Here is a 15,874-nt window from a genome sequence, read left to right on the forward strand (position 1 = left end):
TTCCTATTTCAAATATTCACTACTCAGGATGAGAATACTAAACGAAGGATGGGTTAATTTTGTTTTAAACTGCGTCATATTTATATGAGAGTTAAGTGGTGATGTAATCATATATAGACACCTTGTGGGTTAATGAATGTTACAACCACCATCAACGAGCTCAGTGCTAGTTAGGAGTTTGTAAAACATCTACAAGAAAATCTTCCTGAGAAACCGCTACAATGTTTGAACAAACGTGGGCAAACTGCTTCTCACGTGGCACCCTTCCTATCACAGATTCACTGTGAAACTGAAAGCCACTTTCCAGGCTAATTTTTTTATTATTCTTTATTCCAATTCAATCCAATCAAATCCAATTCAGAGTCCCAACAAGTTGGGACATTCCCGATCCAAGCTGACAAGACAGGGCTCTCACCTCCTGTCTTGAGCTTGATCTACATGGTCCAAGCTGTTTGGAGTAGGCGTAGCTCCTCCTCCAAGGTTTGATCTTATTTGCATCTTAGCCAAAAGGCCGAGATGTGCTCCTTCTACTCGAGTGGCCAGTGACTCTGATCTAGTGAGAGAGGGATATGCCCTGCTTTTCCTCAGTGACAACTCTACATTTTCCACATACAGTTGCGTTGATATGGTTGTCAGTTTGTTCCAACAACTCAAAACACACTGGGGACACATTCAAGACTGGAGCGGCATGGTGGCACAGTGCCTCACAGCGCCAGGGACCTGGGTTCAATTCCCAGCTTGGGTGCCTGTCTGTGTGGAGTTTGCACATTCTCCCTCTGGGATCTCTGGTTTCCTCCCACAGTCCAAAAGTGTGCTGGTTAGGTTGATTGGCCACGCTAAATTGCCACTTAGTGTCAGGCAGGGTAAATAAGTGGGGCCTGGGAGGGATTGTGATCGGTGAAGACTCAATGGGCTAAATGGCAGTGTAGGGATTCTCAAAATTCATGGAATCATAGAATTTGGGGCCATTCAGCCCATCCAGTCTGCACCGACTCTCTGAAAGAGCAATTTACTGAGGCCCTGCTCTCCATACTATCCCCCAGTAACCCTGCGCATTTACCATGGCCAATCCACCTGACCTACACCTCTTTGGACTGTGGAAGGAAACTGGAGCACCCGGAGGAAACCCACACCGGTACAGGAGGGAGCTGCAAACTCCACACAGACAGTGACCTGAGGGCGGAATTAAACCTGGGTTCCTCCCGTTGTGAGGCAGCAGTGCTAACCACTGTGCCAGCATGCAGTTCCCCTCGTAACCAACAGGACAGCTGATGGTTAAAGATGAACAATTTGTTGGTCATGGAAGCGAAAGTCCATCCCAGTTTTCCATTCGGGACATTATGAACTTCTCCATCAGTTTGTGTCAGGAGTGTAGATACTGAGCGGGGTTTGAGTTCTCTGCACTGCATGGATCTCTCCCAGCCATTCAACCCTGTCAGTGAAGGTAGATCTGTAACCACATTCTCCTCTCACTTTTGATCACAAAAGTACACACCTTAGTTATTGGGTAGGGTGGTGAGGGGAGGGTATGGGGAGACTTTCATTAGCTTCCATGGTCTCTGGACTACAAGTTGTTCCAAGCTATGATATTGTGAATGGCCATCTCCTCTTGCCTCAAGAGCAGCAAACTTACCAGCCAGCGTTTCAGGATGATGGGGTTCATGTTGAACTCTTGTACCAGCCCCAGATCATGGTACATGTACTCCAGACAGCTCAGCATCTGTCAGTGATAATAAAAAACAGTTAGTCTGTGCCTGAACAGCATGTGTGTTAAACATGGTGCGCTGTCGCAGCGTATATCAAAGTTTCCCGCCGCTGATATTTCAGTGGAGACATTCGCCAACTGAAGTTAAAACAGCAGTCAAAGGAATGTCACAGGATCATGTTTGTATGGTACCTCCAGATCAGAACTCCTGCAGGTCATTCTGCCGAGATTATTTTTACTCTTAAAGGTTTCCTTCTGACAGTAATGGGTGTGATCTTTCACGCTGCAAGTATTGTTTGAGGACAATAAAATTACCCTGGGTGCTTCTGCGAGGACAATACCTTCTACCATCAGTGGGACTGGAAGCCCTCCAGGACAGTAAGAAGTCTCTCAACACCAGGTTAAAGTCCAACAGGTTTATTTGGTAGCAGAAAATCAATCACTGATTGTGCTTCCAAATAAACCTGTTGGACTTTAACCTGGTGTTGAGAGACTTCTTACTGTGCTTACCCCAGTCCAAGGCCAGCATCTCCACATCAACCCCTCCAGGGATGTAGAGACTAACCTGCAGGACCTTTGAGAGGAACCTGGGGAAAATGGAGTAATGTGAGTCTCTATTTCTTTGCCAATTAACATGGGGGGAGGTGGGAAGGGAGTGGGGGCAATGCCAGTTGGGTAACTGATGATGGAACTGTGGGCCTGAAGGTAGCAGGAGGTCATGTGATGTCACTTACAGGGAAGATTTGGCAACCTTAAAACACTATGGCTAGAATTTTATTGGCACGCTCACCCCCATTCCTGAACAATTCTCATGAATAAAAACCTTTTTTGTGTTCACAAATGGAGGCTATGAAAGTGCATCTTTACAGCAGTCATTACAAGGTTGCCTATATAAATACAATTTGAGATTAAAGTGAGGAGACATTCTCTGTTGGCCTTGGACGGGATTGTACGAATCTCGGATGGACGTGCCGATAAGATTCAGCCCTCTGTGTGTGCAGCACACTCGTCACCGATCTCTCACCCCAGCGTTGTACTTTAGTCTCAAATTGTATCATAAAGGCAACCTTGTAATGACCGCTATGAAGATGCACTTTCATAGTCTCCATCTGTGAACATAAAAGGTTTTTATTAATAAGAACTGTCGAGGAGCTGCATAGCTGTAGCTAGCTCCTGGAATGTCTCTGCCTAAGGGCACTCCACCCCCTGGGGCAATTATCCACTCTGAGCCCCAGTTGCTCCCCCAGGACAGGTGACCCTTAATCTGCAGGAACAGTTACCACAATTACCCCATGTAAAATCTGTACACAACAGTGTTATGAGGAAAGATTGGAGGAACTAAAATTTCAGGTGATTTCATATGGAGCTTAACATGGCTGTAAACGTAACAGGAAGGGTTAATTACTCTATTACTTTACAATAGTAAGAAGTCTCACAACACCAGGTTAAAGGACTTCTTACTGTGTTTACCCCAATCCAACACCGGCATCTCCACATCATTACTTTAAAATAACAGTGGGAGAAGGGCAAAGGGACACAGCTTCAAGGGAAAGGTAACGTGATTGATATCAAGGAGATTTTTCCTAAGAGTGGACTCCAGGGGGAGTGGGAGAGCGGAACATTATTCACGAAACAATACAGCAATGAGCTGATTGCAGGATTTTTCTGGATGGACTTGTGAAGTTGGCCCTCGCCATCCATTTAAAAGAGGTTTATCTAGATTTGGAAGCACCTGGGCAGCACGGTCACCCGGTGGTTAGCACTGCTGCCTCACAGCGCTCAGGACACAGGTTCGATTCCGGCCTCGGGTCACTGTCTGTGTGGAGTTTGCATGTTGTCTGCATGGGTTTCCTCCGGGTGCTCCGGTTTCCTCCCGCTGTCCAAAGACGTGCAGTTTAGGTTGATGCTAAATTGGCCCTAGTGTCCAGGGGATTATATATTGACCCAAGTGTCAGGGTACATTTGCAGGGTTAAAGGAATAAGGCCTGGGTGGGATTGTGGTTGGTGCAGACTTGATAGGCCAAATGGCCTCCTTCTGCACTGTACGGAGTTTATGGATTTTTCTTCACAGAATGGGGTTAAGCTGAATGAGCCCCGATGAAAGGGCCCATGACAGAGAACTACGTGGGTCTGTGTGTAAGATTATGGCGGAGTATGGACAGGGTGAGTAAGGAGCAGCTGTGTCCCTTGGTTGAGGGGGTCAATCACAAGGGGGCATAGTTTTGGGTTAAGGAGTTTCAGAGGAGATTTGAGGAAAAAACTTCTTCATTCAAAGAGTGGTGGGAATTTGGAATGCATTGCCTGGGAAGGTGGTTGAAGCTGGAAACCTTATAACCTTTAAAAAGTACTTGGATGATATCATAACATTCAAGGAACATAGAACACTACAGCACAAACAGGCCCTTCGGCCCACAAGTTGCGCCGATCATATCCATACCTACCAGGCCTATCTATAACCCTCAATCCCATTAAATCCCATGTACTCATCTAGAAGTCTCTTAAAAGACTCCAACGAGTTTGCAAATCTGACATAGGACAAGTGCAGGAAAACAGGATTAGACTGCCTTTAGTGGTTAGATGCAGATTTGATGGGCCTTTTCTGTATTTTATGGCTCTTTGGGCGGGATTTTACAACCTCGCTCAAGCAAGATCCGAAATTCCCACCTGAGATCAATGGATATTTCCATTGTCCTCCCCTCACCTGCTCCGATTCCATAGTAGGCGAGGTGGTGGAATTCCAGCTTTTAGCTCTATTCCATCACTGCAACATAAAAATGGGGTCATTTCAGAATGACCAAAGCCAAAACATTTGTGTTCCACAACGGAAATGTGAGCATCGGACCGAAGACCGAAAATCTCCTGAGGGAGATTGTTCAGAGCGATTAATCCGCTCCCTCTCCCCTCCTTTGGCCTCTTAGAGTCTCTGCAATAAAGTAACGATTCCTGAGCTTTTCCATATTAACTCATTGACCGGCAGCCAGTTCGCTGGCCACCAGCAGCGCCCCAGGAAAAGGCAGCGTCACAGTTACCTCATTGTACTCCCAGTGCCAGACATCGAAGGTTGGCTTCTTCAGGGCCTCAATGGTCTCCTGGGACAGTGTGTACTGTCAAAACATCCAACATTTAGAAAAGCAATAAGAGTAAAACACTGTCAGTAATCGATTTCTCCCACCAGGGTCAGATACATGGCGTTGCCTGCAGGTGTTTTACTGTACATTCACTCACCAGGGTGAAGGGAGCATACTACTGGGAAACAGAACATTTGTAGCTATTCATCTGATGACAGAGATGCATCTTAAGGGGAAATCACTATTGTCATCAAAGGAAACAATTTCAGCCCCTGGTACATCCTTTCTCCCTTCACTCAAACATTGGTGGCCATATCTTCAACCATCTGGTCACCAAACTCTGGAATTCCTCACCTTAAATATTTTCAGTTTGGTTAGCACTGCTGCCTCGCAGCGCGAGGGACCCGGGTTTGATTACCCACTTGGGTGACTGTCTGTGCGGAGCCTGCACATTGTCCCCATGTCTGCGTGGGTTTCTTCCAGGCCCTCCAGTTTCCTCTCTCAAAGATGTGCTGGTTAGGGGCATTGGCCATGCTAAATTCTCCCTCAATGTACCAAACAGGCACCAGAGTGTGGCGACTAGGGGATTTTTGCAGTAATTTCACATACTTGTGACACTAATAAACTTTAAACTTCAGTACAGCTCTCTGTATCTCCCTCCTACTCTAAAACGTACATTAAAATGTAATCCTTAACCAAATATCTCATGTAGCCCAGTGCGAAATGTTGCCTGATCACACTCCCCTAAAACATCAGACTGCTATTCTGTTTCAGCTACTATACAAACGCGCATCGTGTTCTTGGAGGAAGTTCCAAAGGTCAGAATAAGCAAGGCAGAGAGGAATTTAAAAGCGAGGGTAAGAATTAAAAAATTCAGGCATTGGCAATGTAGATCAGAGTGCACAGAGCTGATGGGTGAAAGCAGGTCAGTATACAGACAACACAGTTTTGGGTGAGTTCGGAAAATGGGTAGATTCGATTAGATTAGTTAATCTGTGACATCTGCAACTTCAGGCTGGTGCTTTGTGCTGTACAGCTGAGCTTCCACAAGGTGGCACACCAGCGTTGTGTTTCAACTTCCACCATGCCAACTGTTTGGGGTGAAAATCCTGCCCCACGTGGGAGGCAAAACACAGACAGATGGACTTATAACTGGCCAGCGTGGCATTTCCTGGAGGATGAATCGGGGCTGAAATGCTTCCCCATCTGCCATTTACCAGAAGCTGACTCCATCCCACCCCCCCCCGCCGTCACATACATATCTGGCAACAACTGCATCCTGAAGCTACCCTGCAGGAGGGGCTGTCCTTCCTCAACATGACCCGGCAACTGGGACCCCATCTAGAACTTTTTAAGAGTTGCTGAGAGGGTCCCTCAGGGCGGAGGTGTCTCACCCCCTCCCCTCCCCTTTCACAACAGCTCCATCTGCGTTGGAGGGTTTCCTATTGGCCATCCAACTTTGAGAGCCTGTGCGCCATCCTTTATTGGATGGTGAGCCAGCCCTCTGGCCCCTAATTAACCAATCAAGTCAAAATTGATTTTGGGACTGCCACCAAAAGTGTGGGGTTGGGACCTAACAACAAAGCCTCCCAAAGGCTCCACTCCTCGTCTTTGAGACAAACTCACTGCTTGCACATCCAACGCAAAATTCAGAAAAAAAAAGCACCAACTTTCTCACTCACCGACAAGGGGGCAGAGATAGAAAAGATGGCACATATATGTGAGGGGAAGACAGACACTGCTCTCTTGAACTGAGACTGTCATTGCATTGCTGGTAGCAAACATTCAAGATGGGAATGTGTTTTCCACCAGGGAATTGTACATTTCATATGGGAATTCTTGTGCGCAGAGAGTTCACGACAAATCGCTGCAGAATTAATGGAGACATTGGGACAAATTTTACCATCCCGCCCGCCATTGGGAAGGTCCGATGGCCTCGGGCGGGATTTTCCAGTTTCGGGGCGAGTGAGGCCGGAAGATTCCACCTATTGGGTCCAAAGGGTGAATTTTGAATGAGTCAAAATCTTACCCATGATACCATCAGTAGATGGTGCCAATAGATAAACACAAAACAATGCAGATTTCCTTTAGGCCCTTACACCCAGATTTATGGGCCAATATATATTGGGCGAGACTGGGACTTCCCCACCCAAGGTCAACTGGGATTTCTGTTGTCGGACCCTCACCTACACCAATTCCATGGCAGGTGAGATGGTAGAGTTCCTGCCTACGTGTTTTGTAAATGGCTTGATTTAATCTGGTGGGAGAGCCAGAGAAGGGGATCACTAACTCATAAAATCTAATAGATTTATGTTAACCTCACCACCAGCTGCAGGAAAGCCAGTTCACAAAAACAAGCTTCATGGCACTGGCAAAAGGCACTCCAATGAGTTGACTACAGAATCCCTACAGTGCAGAAATTCAGCCCATTGAGTCTGCACTGACTCTCTGACAGAATATCTTATCCAGGCCCTTTTCCCATAACCCCACATGTTTAACATGGCTATTCCATCTATCCTATACATCTTGGGACACTAAGGGACAATTTAGCATAGCCAATCCACCTATCCTACACATCTTTGGACTGAGGGAAGGAACAGGAGCACCTGAAGGAAACCCATGAAGACACGGGGAGAATGTGCAAACTCCAACATACAGTTACCGAAGGCCGGAATTGAACCCGGGTCCCTGGTGCTGTCAGGTGGCCGTGCTAACCACTCTGCCACCTTGCTGCCTGTAGTACATAGTACAGTGTTGAAGGGTCAGCCTAGATTACATGCAAGAGCATTGAATCAGATATTGAACCAAAGTTCTGCCTGCTCTCTCAGAGAGATGCACATGATCCTAAGGCAATTTTTCTGAAGGAGAGTAGGGAGTGGTTGGGTTCTGGAATGCACTGCCTGGAAGTGGAGGCAGGTTCGTAGAATCTACAGCGCAGAAGGAGGCCATTTGGCCCATCGAGCCTGCACAGACAACAATCCCACACAGGTCCCATCCTCGTAACCCCACATATTTACCCTCCTAGTCTCCCTGACACTAAGGGGCAATTTATCATGGCCAATCAACTTAACCCCATACATCTTTGCACGATCGAAACATTCAATGATTGTTTGAATAGAAACAATGGCAAGAATACGGGGAAAGGCAGGAGAGTGGAACTGGAACATACTGCACATCTGGAAAGCAGATGCGGATACGAGGGGCCAAATGGCCTCCTCCAGCGCTGTAACTATTCTGTAATTCAGATACTGTGAATTCTCTGTGGTCCTCACCAATATTCGTCCCTCAACTTACACCTGAAGCAGATTACCTGGTCATTTATTTCATTCCCATCGTAAGATTCTATTGTGTGTAAATTGACGTTACCAACCAGACAGCAATGAACACGCTTTGAAAATTACTTAATTTCCACAAAGTGCTTCAAGATATCCTGAGGCCACAAAAGCAATGCAAGTAACAGCGGGTTAATGAGGGTGGAGCGGTCATTGTAAAATATCTCATGAATGTCCATATGCACAAAGTACCATTTAACAGACTTGCAAACAAAATTAAAGCCACATGGAATTAAATGGACAGTGGCAGAATGGGCAAAGGACAAAAGGCAAAGTGTAGAGGTGAACAGTTATACTGGAGACGAGTGTGCAGTGGGTGCTTCCCCAGGGTCAGTGTTAAGACCACTGCCCCTTTTGATATATAGTCGGGCATCCAGAGCATTATTTCAAAGCCCACAGATGAGAAAAAAAACTCAGAACTGAATGAACAATAAAGATAGATTATCAAAGGCTTTATGAGGACACTGACAGACAGGTGAAATAAGCAGGAACCTGACAGCTGAAGTTTAAATGTCGAGTTATAGAGTCCCGACAGTGCAGAAGGAGGCCATTCAGCCCATCGAGTCTGCACCGACCACAATCCCACCCAGAACCTATCCCTATAGCCTAATGCATTTACCCCTGCTCAGTCCCCCTGACACTAAGGGGCAATTTAGCACGGCCAATCCACCTAACCAGCTCATCTTTGGACAACAGGAGGAAACCGGAGCACCCGGAGGAAACTCACACAGACACAGGTAGAATGTGCAAACTCCACACAGTCACCCGAGGCCGAAATTTAACCTGGGCTCCTGGTGCTGTGAGGCAGCCGTGCTAATCACTATGTCACCCCACCAGTAGTCAGGATTTTGGCAAGAAGAATGCGGAGGGCTAGCATACACTCAATTTTAGAAGGATTGTAGGAACCAAGGGACCTAGGGGAAAATATCTACAAATATTGGAAGGTGCAGGACGAACTGAGGTGGTTGTTAAAATAGCACATGGTAACTGTTATGGCTTTATTCAGAGAGGCATAGAGTGCAAAAGCAAGGAAGTTCCAATAAACATCAGTTGGAGTAATGAGAGCAAGTTGGGGCACCACACTTAAGGAAGGATGTTAAAGCCTGAGAATGGGTGTCGAGGAGATTTACTAGAATGACACCAGGGGTGAGGAACTTCAGCTATGTGGAGACACTTCTTTAATTAAAGAAAGGAGTGTGAAGGGAGACTCTCCAATTGACTGGATGAGTGCAGTTCCAACAACACTCAAGCAACCCCGTTTGTTTGGCAACAATCACAACTTTCAATGTTCATTCCCTCCGCTGCCAATGCACATGTACCATCTACGAGAAGCACTGCAGAAGTTCACCAACACTCCTTCAACAACACCTTCTAAACCCACGACTCTACCACCTAGAAGGACAAGGGCAGCAGATGCATGGGAAGACCACAACCTGGAAGTCCTCCGTCCAAGCCACTCACCATCCTGACTTGGAACTGTATTGCCATTCCTCTTTGCTGAGTCAAGATCTTGGAACACCCTCCCTAACAGCACTGTGGGAATTCCTATGATACATGGACTGCCATGGTTCAAGGCGGCAGCTCACCACCACCTTCTCAATTAGTGCAGATCTAGCGGGTGACACCCGCATCCCAATTTAACTTAAAAGATTGGAGATGCTGTGGTTGTTTTCCTCAGAACAGAGAGATTTATGGGGAGATTTGAAAAAGCTATTCAAAATTATGAAAGGTTCAAATAAAACAGATAGGGAGAAAATGTTTCCCTTAGTAGAAGGAACAGTTACCAGAGGACCTAGATTTGGGGCGGCACAGTGGTTGGCATTGCTGTCTCACCGTGCCAGGGACCCAGGTTTGATTCCAGCCTTGGGTGAGTTTGCCAGTTCTCCCTGCGTCTGCATGAGTTTCCTTCGGTTGCTCTGGTTTCCTCCCACAGTCTAAAGATGTGCAGGTTAGGTGGATTGGTCATGCTAAGTTACCTCGTAGTGTCCAAAGATTTGTAGGTTAAATGGATTAGTGGAATAAATGCACAGGGTTATGAGGATAGGGTGGAGGAAGAGGACCTGGGTAAGATATTCTGTCAGAGGGTCGGTGCAGGCTCGATGGGCCGATTGGTCTCCTTCTGCACTGTAAGGATTCAGTGAGAAAGTCCAAGGCTAGGAATCCTGTGGTGAATAGTGCACCTCCTGATTTCCCAAAGATTGTCTGCCAACTATAAAACAAGTCCAGAGTTTGCTGGGATACTCTCCACACGCCTGGGTGATTGCAGCTACAACAACACTCAAGAAGTTCAACACCATCTCGTTCAACTTGAGCATTCATGCCCTCCACCGCTGATGCCCAGTGGCAGCCGTGTGTACCATCTACAAGCACTGCAGCAACTCACCAAAGCTCCATCAACAGCACCTTCCAAACTATTGACCTCTACCACCAAGAAGGACAAGGGCAGCAGATGCATGGGAACACCACAACCTGGAAATCCCCCCTCCAAGCCACTCACCATCCAGACTTGGAAGCATATCATTGTTCATTTACTGTTGCTGGGTCAAAATATTTGAATTCTATTCCTGACAGCGCTGTGGCTGTACCTACAGATGGACTGCAGCAGTTCAACAAGGACACTAGCCAGCACCTTCTCAAGGGCAATTAGGGACAGGCAATAAATTTTGGCCTTGTTAGTGACCCCCACATCCAAAGAATAAAATAATAAATTCCTGCTGGATGTATCTGGAGAGTTGCAATGCCCTTCGCAGTCAAATTACATGAAAATCAACGTCTAGGTTCCTGATGGAGAGTGTTACTTTGTACTGATTGCTGGTGCCAAAGGAACAAAGACCCAAACATAATTTGGGCACAAAAAGTGGAGGAAAACAGAAGATCTCCTGGTTTAATTCCTCTCGAGTCAGTGTTTTTTCAGTTTGAAGCTTTCAACCGCTTGGCACTAATTTTTCTCCCATGGACCAGCAGACAAAGGGTTACTGTACTCAACAGTGGATGTTACTGTGTATTTGTTGAACGTTCTGTCAAGTTCAGGTGCTGAATGCTGATAAATAACGCTGCAGGTTTAAGAGCTTTGCAAGTCTTGCAAGGTTAAAAAAAAGTTCATAGTTATCCACCACATTTCAATTTGATCAATTCCTCCTTTGTATTTCTCTCTCACCCACACTTCCCTCAGGAGCACAATTTAAGAGATGGAATCAATACCTTCTTAGAAGTTCATGTGGGCCTGGAGGAGAGGACTTCTTCCTTTCATCCTGAAGCTTAATCCATTCCCTGGGATCAAACCTTCACCTCCAGATACAAAAGCCCTTCCTGGGGCTAGGAATTGGGCTATCCCTGTGGTCGGGGATCAGAACCATCCCTTCCCCACACACTCCACAACACTCCGCTCTTTCACTAGTGGCTGCAGGCTCTGCCTCTGGGTTACAGCTGAGGTCTGTTGCAAGCCAGTCTGGAAACTAAGCCTGTCAATCAGGCTCAACTCGGGGCAGGAACCCTGGTGTGAAAATACATGTACACTGTGGAGGCACTGCCAGCTTCCTGGAGTGAAACTCCAGCTCCATAACTTGCCTGTCAAGATCCAGGCAGCTCTTCCACACAAACATATTCGTGTCCCATTTACACAGAGCCGAAATAAAAGGAGTCCTCAGCGTTGCTGTTGACGAAAATTCATTGTAGTCTCAGTAACTAATGCCTCACTTCATGAGCGTTACATATATGCAGAATCCCTACAGTGCACAAAGTGGGCGCCTGACTCATCGAGTCAACAATCCCACCAGGCCCTATCCCTGTAACCTTACATACTTATTCCAGCTAGTTCCCCCTGACACTAAGGGGCAATTTAGCATGGCCAACCAACCTAATCTGCACATCTTGGGACACTAAGGGGCAATTTAGCATGGCCAACCAACCTAATCTGCACATCTTGGGACACTAAGGGGCAATTTAGCATGGCCAACCAACCTAATCTGCACATCTTGGGACACTAAGGGGCAATTTAGCATGGCCAACCAACCTAACCCACACATCTTTGGACTGTTGGAGGAAAGTGGAGCACCCGGAGGAAACCCACACAGACATGGGGAAAATGTGCAAGGTCGGAATTGAACTCAGGTCCCTGACGCTGTGAGACAGCAGTGCTAATCACTGAGCCACTGTACCACCCATAGTCAGAAAACAGAAAATTATATTTTACATTTCAGACTTTAGTTTCCCACATGGCTGATGGGAATTTATACAGAGAGCCACGCAGGCCAAGGAAGTTCCACGTTTATGCAAGTTAATTTAAGTTTGTTCACAGAGACACACACCTCAAAGTGCAACGACCACTGTTTCCGTCTCCCCTATACTCCTTTTTAAGTTTTAGTTTACTTAATTGATAATTAATTTTGTGCATCATTCTTAAACCAGGAGCAGCGAGACATGCAGTCAGTAGGATTTGAACCTGCACAGGGAAACAGTGAATTTCAAACCTATCACCTTAACCACATGAACGGATGCAAGTTAGTTTCTATCAATGGGAAAAAAAAATTGCACAATTAAATTAGCTTTATCAACCATTTCCTTCAGGAAGTATAAATGGAGGACATGCCCTTGTCTACATCAATGGGGATGAAGTAAAAATGGTCAAGAGCTTCAAGTTTCTAGATGTCCAGATCATCAAACTGTCCTGGTCCCTCCATAGTTAAAAAAGCCCACCAACACCTCACTTTCTAAGGAGGCTAAGAAAACTTGGCATATCTGCTACGACTCTCACCAACTTTTACATAGAAAGCATCCTGCTTGGATGTATCATGTCTTGGTTTGGCTCCTGCTCTGTCCAGGACCATAAGAAACGACAACGGGTTGTGAACGAAGCCCGGTCCACCACGCAAACCAGCTTCCCATCCATTTACTCTGTTTACACTTCCTGCTGCCTCGGGAAAGTAGCCAGCATAATCAAGGACCCCACACAGCCCTGACATACTCTCTTCCTCCCTCTTCCGTTGAGAAAATGATACAAAACTCTGACGTCATATACCAACTGTGACAGCATGGTGGCACAGTGGTTAGCACTACTGCCTCACAGCGCCAGGGATCCAGGCTCAATTCCAGCCTCAGGTCACTGTCTGTGTGGAGTTTGCACATTCTCCCCGTGTCTGTGTCGGTTTCATCCAGGTGCTCCGGTTTCCTCCCATGATCCAAAGATGTGTGGGTTTGGTTGACTGGCCAGACTACATTGACCCTAGTGTCAAGGGATCGGCATGGATCCCCTGACAGGAAACAGAGCCTGGGTGGGATTGTGGTCAGTGCAGACTCTACAGGCCAAATGGCCTCCTTCTGCACTGTAGGACTTCAAGACTCAAGAGCAGCTTTTACCCTGCTGCCAAATTTTTGAATGGACCTACCTTATATTAAGTTGATCTTTCTCTACACCCTAGCTATGACTGTAACATCACATTCTGCACTCTCTCCTTTCCATCTCTATGAACAATATACTTTGTATACTGCGCAAGAAACAAAACTTTTCACTGTATACTAACACATGTGAGAATAATGAATCAAATCAAAAAGCCCTGAATTAGAGAGAGTGAACACTCGACAACACTGATGCCTGATGAAGCCACTATCGGACTAATTGGTTATGAATGTTTTCTCTGTTTTTTGACAAAATGTGTACAATCTGTGAAGATTTCAGCCAAGTCTTTAGCTCAACAATAAAAGACATATAAAGGTATTAGGTTGGACCAGTTTTTTTCCCCCTATACTTGAGTAATTTTTGGACCTATATTATCCAATAATGACAATTAAACAGCACAACGAAGTAGAAATAAAGGTAACAATTAAATCATCAAATGATTCAAACTAAATGTCTTTGAATTATCTAGGCAAATTGCACTCAATCAAAGCTGTACTAGTGTGATACAAGTCAGATTTCCCTCGGGTGCACGGTGCCCAATCCTAGCCAACTGACAGAGAGGATGTACTTTTGTGGAGATGCAAAAATGAACAGTGAAAGTAATTCCAGCTTATTAGGAAAACTTAAAATTAGCTGAAGATAGATCTCAGGTCTGAAACATTGGGCCAAACATTTTTCCACCAAGGTTGGTAGCTTAACTTGGGAAATGGTCAATCCACCTAACCTGCACATCTTTGGAAACTGGAGTACGATACACTTGTCTGTATCTCACGCAAGAAACAATAATTTTCACCGTGTACTAATACAATGTATATTGGACAACACTGGTGCCGGATTAGCTGCTATCGGAATAATTGGGTATGGACATTTTCTGTCAGTTTTATTGACAAAATGGGTACAATCTATGAAGATTTCAGCCAAGTCCTTAGTTCAGTGCAGACACGGGGAGAACATGCAAACTCCACACAGTCACTCAAGGCCAGAATTGAATCCGGGTCTCTTGAACTATGAGGTAGCGCTGCTAACCACTATGCCGCCCTTATAATTAATAATTAAACATTTGGTGAGAAGGTATAAAAGGTGGGATTGAGATCTATCCAAACCAGCTGTTTTGTTCAGGCCTCTTCCCCATTTCAAAGTGATGAGCTAACACAGAATAGCGGTGGGAGGGGGCACTGACCTTTAATACAAATTCTGGAGTTGCATTAATCACATTGGACAATGCAGTAAACATGAATACAGATTCCAATTAAAATCCACTTTTAAATTCAAAATGACACTGTCAGTGTTTGATGTTCTGTATGTCCTCAGCATAACAAATATCTCAGTAAAAATTCTTCAGATCTGTAAATAAACACCCACTTGATCTAAACCAAATGTAAAATGTGCACTGATACAATTCCACTTCTAATTGAGTTCTGTTTGCATCAATTAGAATTTGTTCCTTCATTATTTTGCTCAGTAATACATTTCTACAGGCGGTTTTTAAAAATTAAATTAAAAATGAGGAACAAGGTAAGATGGTGGTGAAGCAGCAGCAGATATTTAACGAGATATTTCGTTACTCTCAGCGAAGGTATATTCTGTCGAGGAGGAATGACTCTCCCACTAAGATGCATCATCCATGTCTAACTAATGCAATTAAGGATTATATCAAATGAAAACATATGCAATGTTAAAAATTAGTGACAGCTCAGAAGAATGGAGAAACTTTGGTCCTCAGCAAGCCATGTCCATCATAGGAACATAGCAGTGAGAGTAGGCATTCAGTCAGCCCTCTGAGTCTGCTCTGCCATTCTATATGATGATGGCTGATCTCCATCCCATCTTAACTCCACTTTCTTGCCTTTTGTCCCACTTTTGGTCAAATATTTATCTACCTTTTTCTTGAATCCACTGATTGATTCTGCATCCACTGCACTCAGGGACAGTGAGTTCCATAGATTCACAAGAGACATAGTTCCTCCTTATCTCTGTCTTGAATCTACCCCCCTCACTCTACAACTATGACCGCTTGTCCCAGACTGTTCTAGAAGAGGGAACATTTGGTTAACATTTACTTTACAATCCTGTTGAGTATTTTACACCTCAATCAAATCCCCCCTCAAATAACGAGGTGTAGACTTATCACTGGACACTGGGAGTCTTCCCACTCAAACTCCATGTGATCCTGTATGAGAATTCCTTAACAGATTTCAGATTCAAGTTCTTGTAATTTATGGGATTTTTAGCTGGTTAATCTGTCACAGTATTGGCAGACATCCAAGCCTCAACTACTGCTAACTTGTGCCTAAATCATTTTGGACTTGAGTAAGTGGGGCGATACTGGGATTTCTGAGTAGTTTGAGCCCAATGATAGGTGAGACATCAAGCT

At 45.3% G+C, this 15,874-nt stretch overlaps 1 protein-coding gene across 1 annotated transcript in view; it reads right to left on the bottom strand.

Moving 5' to 3' along the window:
- Positions 1-15,874, bottom strand: part of LOC145337454 (high affinity cGMP-specific 3',5'-cyclic phosphodiesterase 9A-like) — a 56,866-nt gene that overhangs the window by 18,926 nt on the left and 22,066 nt on the right. The window contains exons 9-10 of the mRNA XM_080182231.1: positions 4,735-4,809; positions 1,634-1,720 (exon numbers count right to left, since the gene is read on the bottom strand). Coding sequence (XP_080038357.1) covers positions 1,634-1,720; positions 4,735-4,809 — 162 coding nt within the window. The remainder of the gene's footprint in view (positions 1-1,633; positions 1,721-4,734; positions 4,810-15,874) is intronic.

Source organism: Carcharhinus amblyrhynchos, unplaced genomic scaffold (assembly GCF_965287045.1).
Source record: "Carcharhinus amblyrhynchos unplaced genomic scaffold, sCarAmb.v2.hapA scaffold_49, whole genome shotgun sequence".
Lineage (NCBI taxonomy): Eukaryota > Metazoa > Chordata > Chondrichthyes > Carcharhiniformes > Carcharhinidae > Carcharhinus > Carcharhinus amblyrhynchos.